General features: G+C 40.7%; 1 protein-coding gene across 1 annotated transcript in view; it reads left to right on the top strand.

Annotated features, from left to right (window-relative positions):
• The first annotated feature begins 424 nt into the window (after positions 1-424).
• The window catches only part of DNAH6 (dynein axonemal heavy chain 6), a 204,400-nt gene continuing 190,546 nt past the window's right edge, over positions 425-14,278 (top strand). Inside the window, exons 1-7 of the mRNA XM_019518206.1 lie at positions 425-434; positions 638-795; positions 4,020-4,151; positions 5,700-5,871; positions 9,301-9,447; positions 9,539-9,612; positions 11,360-11,514. Of these exons, the coding sequence (XP_019373751.1) occupies positions 425-434; positions 638-795; positions 4,020-4,151; positions 5,700-5,871; positions 9,301-9,447; positions 9,539-9,612; positions 11,360-11,514 (848 nt within the window). The remainder of the gene's footprint in view (positions 435-637; positions 796-4,019; positions 4,152-5,699; positions 5,872-9,300; positions 9,448-9,538; positions 9,613-11,359; positions 11,515-14,278) is intronic.

Genomic DNA, 14,278 nt, shown 5'->3' with positions numbered 1-14,278 from the left:
GTACCTGTGATACTGAGGGTGCTTAAATTAGAGTGGTTCTCAGAACCCTTTTCATACTGGAGCACATGTATAGATGCCCTTAAGGGTTAAATTTTATCAAATTACAATTTGACATAATCAATAAAAGTGAAGGACCTCAATAGCAGTATCCATGGTGACCTCAATTCTCTTCCTTTTTTCTAAAGCTGTGCAATAACCACAATTAGAGACTTTCCCACTCCACAACAGACTGCCTTTCAGTTTCCAGGTGTAATCATCCACAGCTCAAATATCAACTTTGTCACAATTATGCTTAAATACACAAACTGATCCAGAAAAGGTACTTCTGCATAATGGCAAACCCTGCCAAGTGTTATATATATGAGACAAAGTACTGTCTCTGAGTTCAGGTTATAGATTCCAGTGCAGTTACAGGGTATAGCGGATGCTTACATGTGAATTAAGTGCATGAAGTATTAACATTATTTCACTGCAGAATAAAGCTAGAGTTCTTAGTGTTGTCCATTTGGGACCCAGCTAGTCTCTTAAGTGTAAGAAGTCTAATTGTTGATTTTCATACCTCTAATTTTAATTTTATAAATGGAAAGTACTAGCACTGTTTTATATGCTTATTAATTGAATTATTTTCATTTCCTAGGTGCACCAGGACACAAACGAGTTGTTATTTTTGTGGATGACCTAAACATGCCTAAATTGGATCGTTATGGGTCTCAGCCTCCTATTGAGCTCCTTCGTCAGTACCTGGACTTTGGGGGTTTCTACGACAGAGACAAACTATTTTGGAAAGAAATACAGGTCATTCCAGTTTTTAAATGCTGTGAATTTGATACATTTCTTTGGGTTGTTTGTTTATTCTTAATACACTGCAACTTTTGTTACTTCTAAACATCACTTATTGGTTTTCAAATATAGTTTTCCCCTCGTCTTTTCTCACTGTTCCCCAGAGGAGTCACGTTTAGAAGAGTGTAAAGTACGCATGGACCTCCTAGTTTTACAAGCTTCTCTCAGCACAGGAAACATGGCAGCAAGCTTTTCTTCTTGAAGGTTTATGTGTAGGTGTTTGTTTCTGGATGTAACCTTCTTACCCAACTGGCAGTTTTGATATTAGCCAGTAGGTCTGTCTCTTTTCCTGACTTGCAGTACAGTGTATGCTCCTGTGCCTCCAGCTACAGCAAAGCAATTTGCTGCTTTAGAATTCCCTGCTGCCAGAAATTGACTGTTGGGCCTGGGGATGTTTTTGCAACTGCAGGCTGTCTTTTGATGTGCTAAATACTAAATGAATATTAAATACTAAATGAACAGTAAGTGTTATAGCAGACATTGTTTTCTTTGTCTGTCACTTTCAAAAGAGGATGAGGCAGACTCCTAAGAGGAAGTGGCAGTTCCATGATTATGGGGCATATTCTGCAAGGGCTTTGGTCCTAGGAGTAGATTAGAGGGACTGCTGCTCTCCAAACTGGTTGTCACCAGAGGACTGCTCTGTAGTCACCCCCTCCTGTACCTGGCACAACCCCTATGTTTGTATAGTGGCCCTACACTTTCCAAACCCTCCCCAACTCCTGGGGGGTCCTTAGTTCTCAGAGCATATTTGGCCTCTTTGTAAACCTTTGGCAGTGCAGCGCAGCAAGATCAGAGGTTATAGGAACATGATATAAGACTTTCTGTTTAACTTCTGCTTTTCAACATTAGACAAAGCTCACTGGGAAATTTAGTGTGCAGGGATTCTTTCTTGGCATAGCATGTGTTCTGTTTTACTGCTCCTTTCATGCCTAACCAGGCACTCTGCCCTGCGTCAGACAAGCCTCCTACAGAAATGACAGTGTGTGGTCGTACTACAAAAGACTGTATAGTCATGCAGCTATGAGGAAGTGGGATTAAATTTTAAGGGTTGCTTCAGCTAGGCCTTTTTAAGTTTTAAATGCTTCACTTTTCAACTTAAATATTCTTTTACTTTATTGTCATGTTCGAAGTATTATATACAGTTTAAAAGTGTCATATAGTTAATTTTGTTTTTATATATATTAATGAAGCCTCACAAAAGGCTTTCTGAGGTCAGTAATGAGATCAGTAATGAGGACATACAGAAAATAAGTGGTTTCCTACCTTGTGACACAGTGGTAAGGCTGGAGTGGCAGGAAGTAGCCCTGGTTTTCTAGCCTTCTGCTTCAACCAGACAATTACATTCTGTGCCTAGAGGAGGAGTGAAAGTTTAAAATTAATTTGGGTTTAAAGAGAACCTTCTGATTCCTGAGTTGGAACCACAGGAAAGAGTTACCAGGGAACCTCTGTTACTCTCCCTTTCTCATCTCAGTTCTCTTTCTGCCTCAGCAGCTACCCACTCCTAACATTTTAGTGACGGAGTCTCCTTGAAACCTAGCATCTGCTGCTCTACACACAATCAAAAACATATCATGGTAAAGATTGAATCATTGAGAAAAAACACCTAAAAACTTTGTGATTGAGTTGGAGAGTTGTTTACCAGTGTTGGTCTAGAGAATATGTGAGAAGCCAGGTTTTATTGCTCATAGCTTTTATTAGACCAACTACATAGTTTTCTGTGCCTGAAAGCTGTCCAACATTTTTCCTAATTATACAGTGGGTCCAGTAAATATATTACCAAAAACTCATGCTTAAAATCCATAAGGCACCAATAACATTGTAATTTTTAATAGACTAAAGTCAACTCTTCAGTGTGATTATCAGCTCAGTTGTTTAATACATCAGTCTCATCATCCAACCTCCAAGTACTTCTCAGAATGGCAGCAGAAGGCTGGTTCACAAAATATTGTGGGCAAGCTTAACAAAACTCTTCCTGTGTCATTCAGAAAGAGATCGCCTCTTTTCTCACAGTGTAAACCTCCTAAAGGATTTCAAATTTGGCTCCAGTAACATTCCACACATACATACTACAAAGGATTTGACAAGCATTTAGCAACACCCTGTAGATGGGGTTGTTGTATGGATGTTGTTGTACCAAAGGAGTATCAGAAGTCATTCTGCCACAGAATGCCTCCCAAAACTCCTTGTTTGTTGAAAGGGGAGTACAGTCCATTATTAAAAATTAGAAAATAGAATAGCTATTAGATGGGAAAATTCACTAATAGCTAATTTGGCTCCAGTATCTGATTGTGCCTGAGACAAAACATGGGGCTTGGGATAAAGAAAAAAGGTACTGAGCTGTCCAGCACTGACCATGTCTGTTCTGTGCCCAACCTTTGTGCCCTGCAGGCCAGGTGGGCCTCCATGGGCCAGATCCAGTCAATGGGCCCAATCTGGCTTCAGGAGCTTGCACAGCCTCACCTTGATCCCTCGGCCCAGGGAAGGGTCAGGGAAGAGCATCCCCCATCTGGACATGTTGGGAAGGTGTGGGGAGCAACCTGGTTCTAGTTCCAGCCTAGATGCTTGGGGTGGGTTTGGGCAGGGCAGACCTGATCTGGAAGTTGTGGGGAGGAGAATTAGCTTGGTCCTGGTCCTGGTCCTGGTCCCAGTCTCAGTCTGGATACATGTGGGGAGGTAGGGTGGGGTGGAGCAATCCTGATCTGGGTTTGCAGGTGGGGGCGGGAACAGCCTGGCCAATCTGGACACATAGGGGGTGGCTTGGCCTTGATTCTGCTATATGCTCTCCTCTGCCAAATTTCCAACCTGTGGGGAGCCCCACAGGGCCAGATGTTATGACTTTGCAGGTAAGAGGTTGAGTAACCCATGGCTAGCGTGCATTTAGGGCTTTTATAAATTAATTATTTTTAATGACATTAAAAAAAGGCCAAAGAAGAAATCACACTTCCTTAAAAGCAGCTGTTTAGATCAGTTGTTTAGAGGTGGTGTCAGTAGTATCAAGGTCACAAGTTTGACCCCTGGTTGGACTAGATGATCCCCTGGAATCCCTTCCAGCCTTACTTCTCTCTCTGAGTAGCTTAATAAAGGTCTGGGTTCTAATGTTTAATCAATGGTGTTTTGCATGATTAAACAAATTGCTAAGTATTTTTTGTGATACAAGTTGAACACAATTTCCTCCACAGGATGTAACAATTGCATCAGCCTGCGCACCTCCTGGCGGTGGTCGTAATCCTGTAACACCACGGTTCATAAGACATTTCGCCATGCTGTGCCTTCCAACACCCTCAGAGCATAGTCTTAAACAAATTTTTCAGGTCAGTAACAACTTCTGTGTGGCCATAAGGAACAGAAAACAAATTCATCTGTGCATTGTGTCATGCCACAATCTGGTCCAATATTAAACAAGTTCTTAGTAAAATATGCCACTTTTTTAACTTATGAAAATTCTTAAGGTGAATTGAAAGGCTTTAGAAGTCAAGGGGAGACTTTCCATTGCTTTCAAAGGATGTTGGATCAAGCCTATAGGCACAAGAAGAGTATGTTTAAAAATATTAGCCTTTAACCTAATTGTTTTTATTCCAATTTTGTTTAGTATATTTTTATTTAAATGTAATCTTTAATATTTCCTTCCTCCCCACCTTAGTTTCTGGAAACACTACATTAATTGGCTAAAAATTGTTCTCTGATTCAATAGCTACCCCTTGTAGTTAAGCAAAAATAAGGATGGCACAATATTGATATGTATTGTATCATTTTCTCCCAGATCACTGGAAGTAACCTCAAAACAGGATTTTCCCATAGCACAGGTCTGGTGCTGCAATCCCTTGTTCACACAAGAAATAACAGTCTCATGGAAATTGGCCAGACCTGAATAATGGGTACAGGCTTGAAGCCACCAAAGGGTGGACCTTTTTCTATTGATTTGGATTAAACTATTAATCTTTTAGCTTAGTTTTGGCAACCAGGTTTTACAGTTCTGTATATTTATATGTATCAGATGTCTCTTACAAATTTTGAATGTGCTTGAACTTTCTTTGGTTAAACCAGAGTATTCTCTTTTCAGTCGCATCTGACTGACTGGGTGGTTTGGTTTTCTTGCTTGAGGTCAGGTGCAGGGAGGAAGTAAAAGTGGCTTTCTCCTTTATTCCTGGCTCATTCTGGGCTGTCCTTGCTGTTGGTGCAGACACAAAAATAACTTAGTGCAGTCCCTGAGGCTGTTTAACTTATGGCTGCTTTTTGTGGTTCTGCAGTGGAGAAGAGCACAAAGCACTCCAGCTACTCATGTTATCCTCCTGCACATACTTACATTGAGTCAGTGTGGAATGCTCAGCATTTGGGAAATCTTTAGTGACATTTATAGGCATCTAAGATGGATTTTAGGTACTCCCCATTTAAAGTTCTGAACTTAAAAAATACATTATCTTTACTATTCTTTGTTTGCAATTCTGAATAGGTTTTCTTTAGGATAAATGTTCAGCAAAATTCCTTTAAATCAGGCATGTTGAACTCATGTGGCATCCCAGCATGGGTCTGGACCTGGAGGTGGCAGCATGTGGCAGTGGGATGAGCCACATCATGGAGCTGCAGGTGTTAATTAAATTCTCCCCTGCTAATGACACATGTCCCCAACCAGGTTCTGTCCCTGGATTTTGGTGTGGGCCCTGCCCCTGTTGGCATACCCCTAAATTCCCAGCTCTTCTAGGAGCCCACAGGCCGTATGTGTGACACTATTACAGAAAGGAATCAGAGCTCATCTGAAGAAAAATTAAGCTTCTGTATTCTTGTTGATTTAAAGTGAAAGGAAACTACCTTTATATTTTGTTTTACACTGTTTTATTTTGTTGTTGTTGTCCTGGGTATAGGCGATCTTAAAGGGCTTTTTGGCAGATTTCTCTCAAGCAGTAAAGCAGAATGCAACAAACATAGTGGATGCTGCTGTTGAAATCTATCAGAGAATGAGCATTGATCTTCTCCCAACACCGGCTAAATCCCATTATGTATTTAATTTACGTGACTTGTCAAAGTGTGTGCAAGGTAAAATATGTTTGTTTTTAACAAGTTGTTTTTTTCTAATTCTTATACATTATATTTTCAGGGGCTGTTGACCTGTGCCTCCAATGAGGGCTCTGAAAACTCTGTATTTTTTCTGATTTCAGCATTACATCTCCAGGAGTTCCTTCCCCCTATTAGATTTTTTAGAACAAAGTACATGATTTGCAATGGATGACTGGTCCTTGCAGTTATTTTCTTCTGCTAGGTGCAGCTCATAATTTCCTTCATTATTCACAATTTGAAGAAAGCAGATCCTGCTACTGTGTGAAAGGCAGATGTGGGGTAGTGCTATGTAAGCACCAGGGAAACCCAACTCATCATTTCCAAGTGAGGTAGATGAATTAAGTGTGGAACCTGTGTAAGTTTGTACTACTTTATTTACTTGAGTCTAAGAGGACCCTGACCTTAAGATGACCCCCCAAGTAATTAGATTTAATACATGGAACATTTATAAATTTGTCCAGCTTGGCTGTGGCCCTGACCCTAGGTAGGGGTTGGAGCCTGAGCCACAGCAGCTGCCCCCTTCCCCCCACCTCCCCATACTTGGTTCTATGAAGAAGGGCTTTTTTAAATCAGGGGGAAGCTCATATTAGCATAAAATAAATACAGTAAGTATTTTGCCTCTGTTTGACTCATATTAAATGTACTCAGTTACTGATGGTGAAAAGGGGCAGAAGGGCCTTCAGTCAATGTTGTTAGGTTAGAGTAGTTCCCTTCCTATGCCCCAAGGTGAATAGCAATCATTGAAGTGTCTCTGTAGCAGCTCAGCGAGCATAGCAAACAAGCAACTAGGGGTATGGCCACATGTCACACCTAGAGTGGTTTAAATGCAGTTTAAACTTAAAAGTCTGTGAAACTGGTTTAAAGCTACCAGGAGCTGTTCAACAGGAGCTGTTCAAACTATATCTGGAAAATCATGTACTCTTTTGAAACAGTTCACAGAGTACTAGTCAGTGTTACATGTAGACACCAAGTGTTCCATGATGTGTCCAGGCATCCCATACTGCGTCATTCTCTCCACCCCTGCTACAACTGGCAGCTGGAGTTCCACTGCTTCCTTTTTTGTTTTTTTTAATCAGTAAGCTCCCATGTACTGTCTGTTCAATAAAAGCTATCTTTCTAGCAGTCAGATATATCCTCACTCCTTACTTAACCACAAACCTTCATCAAACTCCACTTAGCCTCTGGGAACCCAAAAGTGTGGGTCCAAATGCTCCTCCCCTACACATTCCCTGACCATCCTATGTCAGGTGAGCACACTGGAGATTTTGGTCAGTTGCAGACCGTCAAAGCTTATTGAACTCACATTTAGAAGAGAAGGTGAGAACAGAAAAGTGAAAATGATCCTGCCACACATCACCCATCCCCTGAAAACCCCTAGCAGTCAGGCAGCCCTCTTATTTAACCACTTTTGTGCCCCAGCCAGCCCCGTCAACATCTACATGTGTGTGGCTGAGGAGTAAAAAACTCTGCCATAGGAGTTACATAGTGTTTACAAGTACTAACCTGTGGCAGAGTTAATTAGTTTACTCCATCCTAATAGCACTGCATGTGTAGTCTCTGAGATATTTACTGTGGAGCTAATTAGGCAACTGCAGTAAATATCTCATGTAGATATGCCCACATGTCTTTGGCCTTCTGGAATTTCCCTGTGGTTGGGGACTCTAGATCCATATTAACCTTGATTATTTCAAGCCAGATATAATACCTCCAGATATGACTCCCATTTTCTCACTCATGTTTGCAGTACATATCTGTATTTGAACTTGAGACCCTAGAGAGTTAGCCATACCATGTCCAGACCTGCTTGAGGATGTATGCATCCAGAGCTTGCTGGAAGTGTGGAAATAGTTATCTTTTGTGTTCCTTTCCCTCTCTTGATCTCTGTGTTTTGTTCTAAACATCACTTTATAATTCCATTTTTAAAGATGAATAATAGAACATAAAATGACCCAGAGGAGCAGAACAAATGCTCTTAAAAGTATGATACAATTTGCATACTGTACAAGTGATTATTTAGCTTCCAAAAGAGGAAAGCTGGAGGCAATTTAACAAAGCTGCCCAGAAAAGCAGAGTAAAGGATGAGGAGTTCTTCAGTCCCATAATCAAAGAATGAGTGGACACTTACAATTCTCAAAGAAACTGAAGGGTTGTACATTTATAACTGATAATAAGTTCAACATACGGCCAGCCTGTAGAATTCATAGCTGAAGGGGCTCATCAGTTATAGTGCAATTCCATGGCAGAACAGGTTAATTACTACAGATGATAATTGTAGCTATCCAAGCTAAGCCAATAAAAGTAATCAAATCTCATGCTTCATGGCATAATATGATTGTTTATTGAAGTGAAGAAGAAAACTATTTTTCTATGTCCAATATTACATATTGGGTGTGGTTTATTTGTGGGGGGGTTAAATGTCCTCTGAAACCTCTGACATTTACCAATACTGGTGGCTGGATATTTGATGAGCTGTTTGATCCTTGTGACAAATTTTATGTTCAGGGTATTTTAGTCTCTTCATATTTCAGCTCAGCAGTTATACAGAATACGTATTTTTAAAGCTATTATATGAGCATTGTGAATATTTGTTATAGTACACTTGTTAGTATGAAACAGTTAAAAAAAACTTTGGTGGTTTCTATCTGCATACAATAGCGGTCTGCAACTACAGCCCACAGGTTGGATCTGGCCTGTGGACATGGAGCCTCAGTTGCATTTGGCAGTTTAATGTGCTTCAGCAACAGTTGCTTTTCCCTGCCACTGTGGGGAAAAGTGCCAGCTACTGGCATCTTCTCCATGCTGCTACAGGGAAAAGCAACGGCAGCAGCTGTGTTCTGGTGCCAATCCCTTGCCTGCTTCTGACCTGAAATGGGTCACTCTAGCCTGCAGCCTAAAAAAGTTGCTGGCTACTGACATACAATAATGTTGGAATTAATAACAATGAGAATCAATACACTTAACATTACCTCGAATTTTTCCTCTTCTGATCTCTCTCACATAGGTGACATTTTTCCAAGTTATGAGTTCTGTGCCACCATATCTCAGTCTGGAGCTCTGTTCCTGCATATATAATAGGAGAGTCATTACTTCATGTTTTTATGTGTAGTTCTTGTGTTAAGAGAGATGTCGTACAATGTAATTACTTCTTTTCTTTTTTCTGCAATCACCTCCATACCTCTGTATTTTCTCCCTGAGAGGTATACTTCATATACACCAATCTGTTTTTTTCAGATTTCTCATTTGACCCTCTTGGGGCACTGTGCACCCCCAACAGCTACTAAACACCTTTGTCACTGACCCTGGGGATTCTCTACACAGGCCTTTTTAATAATTTATTTTGATATTGTTAAAAATAACTATAGAATATGTTACACCGGTGAAACTGTTGTCCACATATTTTGCACACAGGCATTCTTCAGTGTGATCCTGGCTCAGTCAGAGACGAAATGCAAGTCTTCAGACTCTTTTCCCATGAATGTCAAAGAATCTTCCATGACCGCCTCATTAACAGTGAAGACAAACAGTACTTTCATTCCATACTATCTGAAATGGCCAGTAAGGGGATCTGTTTATTCCATTTTCTATTGTATTATGCATTAAAATATATGAGACAAAAATATAACTAACCTAGGATTTTAATTTGTAGGCAAACATTTTGGAATCCCAGTTGACCCAGAATACTTTTTAAACAAACCAATCATATTCGGGGACTTTCTTAAAGTAAGTATTTCATAAATCTAATTTTTCGTAGAATGTTACATTATGGTTTTAATTTGCTTTGTTGAATATAATGTCAGGGTTTGTTAGCCTTGGGCAAACTGTGATATAATTGTATTATAAATTAATTATAATATTAATATTAATTTTATTATTAAATTAATCCAAATTGTACAGGTCTATTTCACTCTTGGCATAATTAAAGACAATACCACAAAAGTGAATGGAGGGTTTTGAAGGGGGGGGAGGAGGGGGGTTGCATCCAACTGAACATGACACTCCGTTATATTTAGAAGAAAAATGATTCTTTCACATTTTGTAAAATACCTTCACCAAAATGAAATTTCACACTGTTGTCCTCCCTGTGGAAGACTTTTCAGGGAACTTGAGTATAGATGTAAATAGACAAAGCTGTATGTGGAGTGCCAGAAACGGTCCTTGTATTAGGAGGAGGTGAATAATCTACCTGAAAATTGGATAGAGTAGCTCATCTGTTTTTAGTGAGGGAAGCTAATGCTTTTTGAGCTTCTATCACTAGTGACCAGTGACTTCCAAACAGGAGATAAGTGAAAGTAAGTGATCCTAATTATGGAACACTTGGCTGATATCATTTTGGTTCTTGTTTGGAGGCTTATTCCCTTCAGAATAAATCAGGACCAGAGAGAGGTCAAGATAATTGGTTTCAACAACTATTTCCCTTTACAGAATGCACTAACCATTACTAAGGGAGAGTAATTACTCTCTCTCAAAAAAATCGCTGTACCAGCGGAAGAAAGAGATTTCAGATAGAATTCTGATCTTTAGAGTCTATGTAGAATTGATAGAAAAGGAAGCTGTCACTAATACAGTTCATGCACACTAAAGACAAGCTAAATCTTTAAAGCGTATTTTTAAAAGCTAATGGTATTTAGCAAAGAGATTATGCCAGGGAGAGATTGAAGCATTCAATTAGCTAGATTAGAGAATAAAAGGGACAAATGTAAATAGTAACAAAAATATTCAGTGTATGGGCCACTAGGGATATGGGTCTTTCACAGAAAGTACATGTTTACTTTGCATCCCTATTTTCTTTGCATGGGGATAACTTTTTATTTTGCTTTTACTCATTTCTGCAAGTGGTAACTGATGCCTTGTAAAGAAATCTTTTGTACTGAGCCTCAGGAAAAATCTCCTTTGAAGCTAGCTGAGTAGGAAAGAATTCATGTGCCATTCAGGTGAAAACCAAGCTTTAAAAAGCCAGAATAGGAGAGAGCAAAAATAGAGTAATTCTTTGAGGTATTGGTAAGAGTGATTTGGCAGGAACTGAGGTATGAAACAGATTAAAAATGGGATTAGACCAACCCAGCTGGTTATTTTAACCCCAAATTTTAAAGATGTGGAGGAGGGTGGATATTGTTTTCATGAACTGTTGAATACAATTAAAATGGAGAAAAACTCAGAAAAACTTGCTGAATTTCCCGTTAACTTGTTGAACTGCTGTGTGCTCAGCACTTGATGGCCAGATCCACAGTTGTTAATTAAACAGGATTTAGGCATTTATATAGCAAAAAATGATCCAAAATCCCCTCACGTCAGTGACCACAAAACTGATTAGGCACCTACGTTCATGAAACATCTACATTTTGTATGACCAGTTTGAGTATCTCAGCTACCAAATTGCAGGAATTTCAGTACTAATCTATTTGCATATTTAAGTGTCCTCTCATTTGGATATCATCTATCTTATTCTCTGCATATGATTTCCATTTAGTTTGGGGCAGATAAAGCTGATCGGATATATGAAGATCTGACTAACATGGAAAAGATTGTAACAGTTTTGCAAGACTATCTGGATGATTACAACATAACAAATGCTAAGGAGACAAAACTAGTGTTCTTCCAGGATGCCATAGAACATGTTTCAAGGTAAATACAATTAAGTTTCTGGTAAGCTAGTAATGCTGCAGAAATATTACTATTTTAATATAATGGTTAGCATTTACAAGTGAACTCAAGCTATTTTGAAAAGTATTTAAAATTGTATGATCAGTCATAGGTTTATGCCCTGAAAGGATGTATTTTTTAAAAATATGCTGGGAATTAACCACAGAATTCTTGCTAACCAGAAAAGTTATATTAATCCTATGATCTGTAAATATAAACAATATTAAACCTGAAATGGAGGGAGATAATGTTAAAATCAGGAAAAGAACGTAATTCCAGAATAAGCCCTGGATAACGAGTTTGTCTCAAAATAAATTGAGCAAGCAACCATCTCAGATAACTCTTTCATCATCCTGGTGCCCCTGAAATACTGTGCTGCCTCAACAATTGTCACCCATGTGAACTTTGAAGTCACTGAGTATTATCAGTTTCTGTGACTCTTCTGCCCTCTAGATTTCTAAATATCATTTTAGGAATCTGACATAAAGCACTTCAAAGATCCACTTTAAGATGTGCCTGTTTTTGTAGCCAATGACACATAACAGAATGAAGTGGGCAGCATCATGCCTGGCTCCTTTTGGCTCTCCAGTCTGAGTGACCACTTACCCATCCACAGCTGGTCAAGTAGAAATGTCTTTGTGTGATGGAGCCTGTGCTCCAGCAGGGGCTATCCATGAGCACCCTAGGAGGGGACCACCTCCAACTCACCTGCCATGTCTTTGGTATTATAACAAAAAGGAGGGTTCAGCAGTGCTATTATGGGTCCCCCCCACATCTTGTTTCCGGTCTCCTGTGAGGTGACTGTAGGTTATACTGTTGCTGTCAAGACACCTGATCCCTGAGTATCAAAGGTAATTTTGTTGAGAAAAAAGGAAACAACATAAACATTGATATACTTCAAAGGTAGAAGTGTGGGATCCCCTTACTTCCTGGGTCCTCCCCACGTAAGTCTCTAAGGGTTCCCAAATACCCCGAGCCAAGATCCTTCTCTGGGTCTGGGTTGCCCCAGTTCTCCCAGGCCTCTGGCATGCCCTCAGTTAACGTCCAGAAAATAATGCAAATAAAATGGGGCCTTCAAGCTCAAAACACTGCTTGCAAACAAGGAAACAAAAACCCTCTCAGGGTGCTCATAAACAAAGTGGAAGTGAAGGTAAAACTGCATGTGTAGTCCTTTCACTGGACTACACATACTGAATCCCGCAAGCTCCGGTGCTCAGCTTTCCCAGGGCTCCCTCTCAGATCCTCCCCAGGTAAGCCTCTAAGTGTTCCCCTGAACTCCTGAATGCCCACTTTGCTTCGATATTTCACCAGACCATGAGGAATGTCAAGCAAGATAAGGCTCATAGGGGACATGCCACGACTGACAGCCTCTCCACTGTGGATACAATACCAGTTACAAAAGCTTGACATTTATAAGTCAGCAGGACCAGATAGACTCCATCCAAGAGTGTTGCAGGAGCTGACTGAGGTCATCACGGAACCCCTGGCAAAGCTCTTTCAGAATTTGTGATGTACCAGGGAAATCCCTGATGACTGGAAGAGGGCCAACATTGTGCCCATCTTCAAGAAGGCGAAGAGGGAGGACCCGGGCAACTATAAGCCAGTCAGCCTAACCTCCACCCCAGGGAAAATCCTGGAAAAGCTTATTAAAGAATGTATGTTCAATGCACTCACAGTAGGCAAGATTCGGAATGCCAGCCAGCATGGCTTTGTCGCGGGTAGGTCGTGTCTTACCAATCTCATCTCCTTTTACAATCAGGTCTCTCGCCACCTGGACACATGGTAGATTTTATATACCTAGACTTCCCAAAGGCTTTTGATCCAGTATCCCATGATATCCTTGTGGGAAAACTGGAAGATTGTGGGGTCAACTGCTTTACAGTTCAGTGGGTGGGAAACTGGCTACATGGTAGGACCCAGAGAGTTCTCATGAACAGAGCTGGGTTGTCCTGGCATGAAGTGGCCAGTGTGTTCCTCAGGGATCTGTGCTTGGACCAGTGCTTTTCAACATCTTTATCAATGATTTGGATGGGGGATGGAAAAGTTTGCTGGCCAAGTTTGCAGACAACACCAAGTTATGGGGTAGTGTGGTCATGCCAGATGGTAGGTTGCAGCTACAGGCAGACCTGAACAGGCTCAAGAGTTGGGCAGACCGGAACCAGATGAAGCTTAACACTTCCAAGTGTAAGGTGTTCCATCTGGGAGCAAACAACCTGCAACATACATATAGGCTTGGTGGTGACAGCTTGACTTGAACCATGGCCGAAAGGGACCTAGGGCTAATGATTAACCATTGTATGAATATGAGCCATCAGTGTGAAGCAGTGGTCAGGAAGGCAAACAACACACTGGCATGCATCAACTGATGCATCTCATGCAAAACTAAGAAAGTGATACTCCTGCTCGACTCAGCACTGGTGAGACCACATTTTGAGTACTGCATCCTGTTCCGGGTGCCGCACTTCAGTAAGGACGTGGAAAAACTTTACAGGGTCCAGAAAAAAGCCACCCATATGATCAGTGCCTTGCAAGGCAAGCCACACGAGGAAAGGCTGAGGGACCTGGGCCTCTTTAGCCTAAAGAGGAGAAGGTTGAGAGGGGACTTGATAGTGGCTTACCGCTATATCAGAGGAGTGCATCAGGAGCTTAGTGAACAACTGTTCACTAGGGCACCCTCAATGGATATAAACTTCTGGAAGGCCACTTCAGGCTTAATACCAGGAAAAACTCCTTCACAGTCAGGGTG

Source organism: Gavialis gangeticus, unplaced genomic scaffold, assembly GCF_001723915.1.
Source record: "Gavialis gangeticus isolate Ggan-Ray unplaced genomic scaffold, GavGan_comp1, whole genome shotgun sequence".
Lineage (NCBI taxonomy): Eukaryota > Metazoa > Chordata > Crocodylia > Gavialidae > Gavialis > Gavialis gangeticus.
Note: the sequence above shows the minus strand (reverse complement) of the source record. Positions and strands in the feature narration are given on the sequence as shown.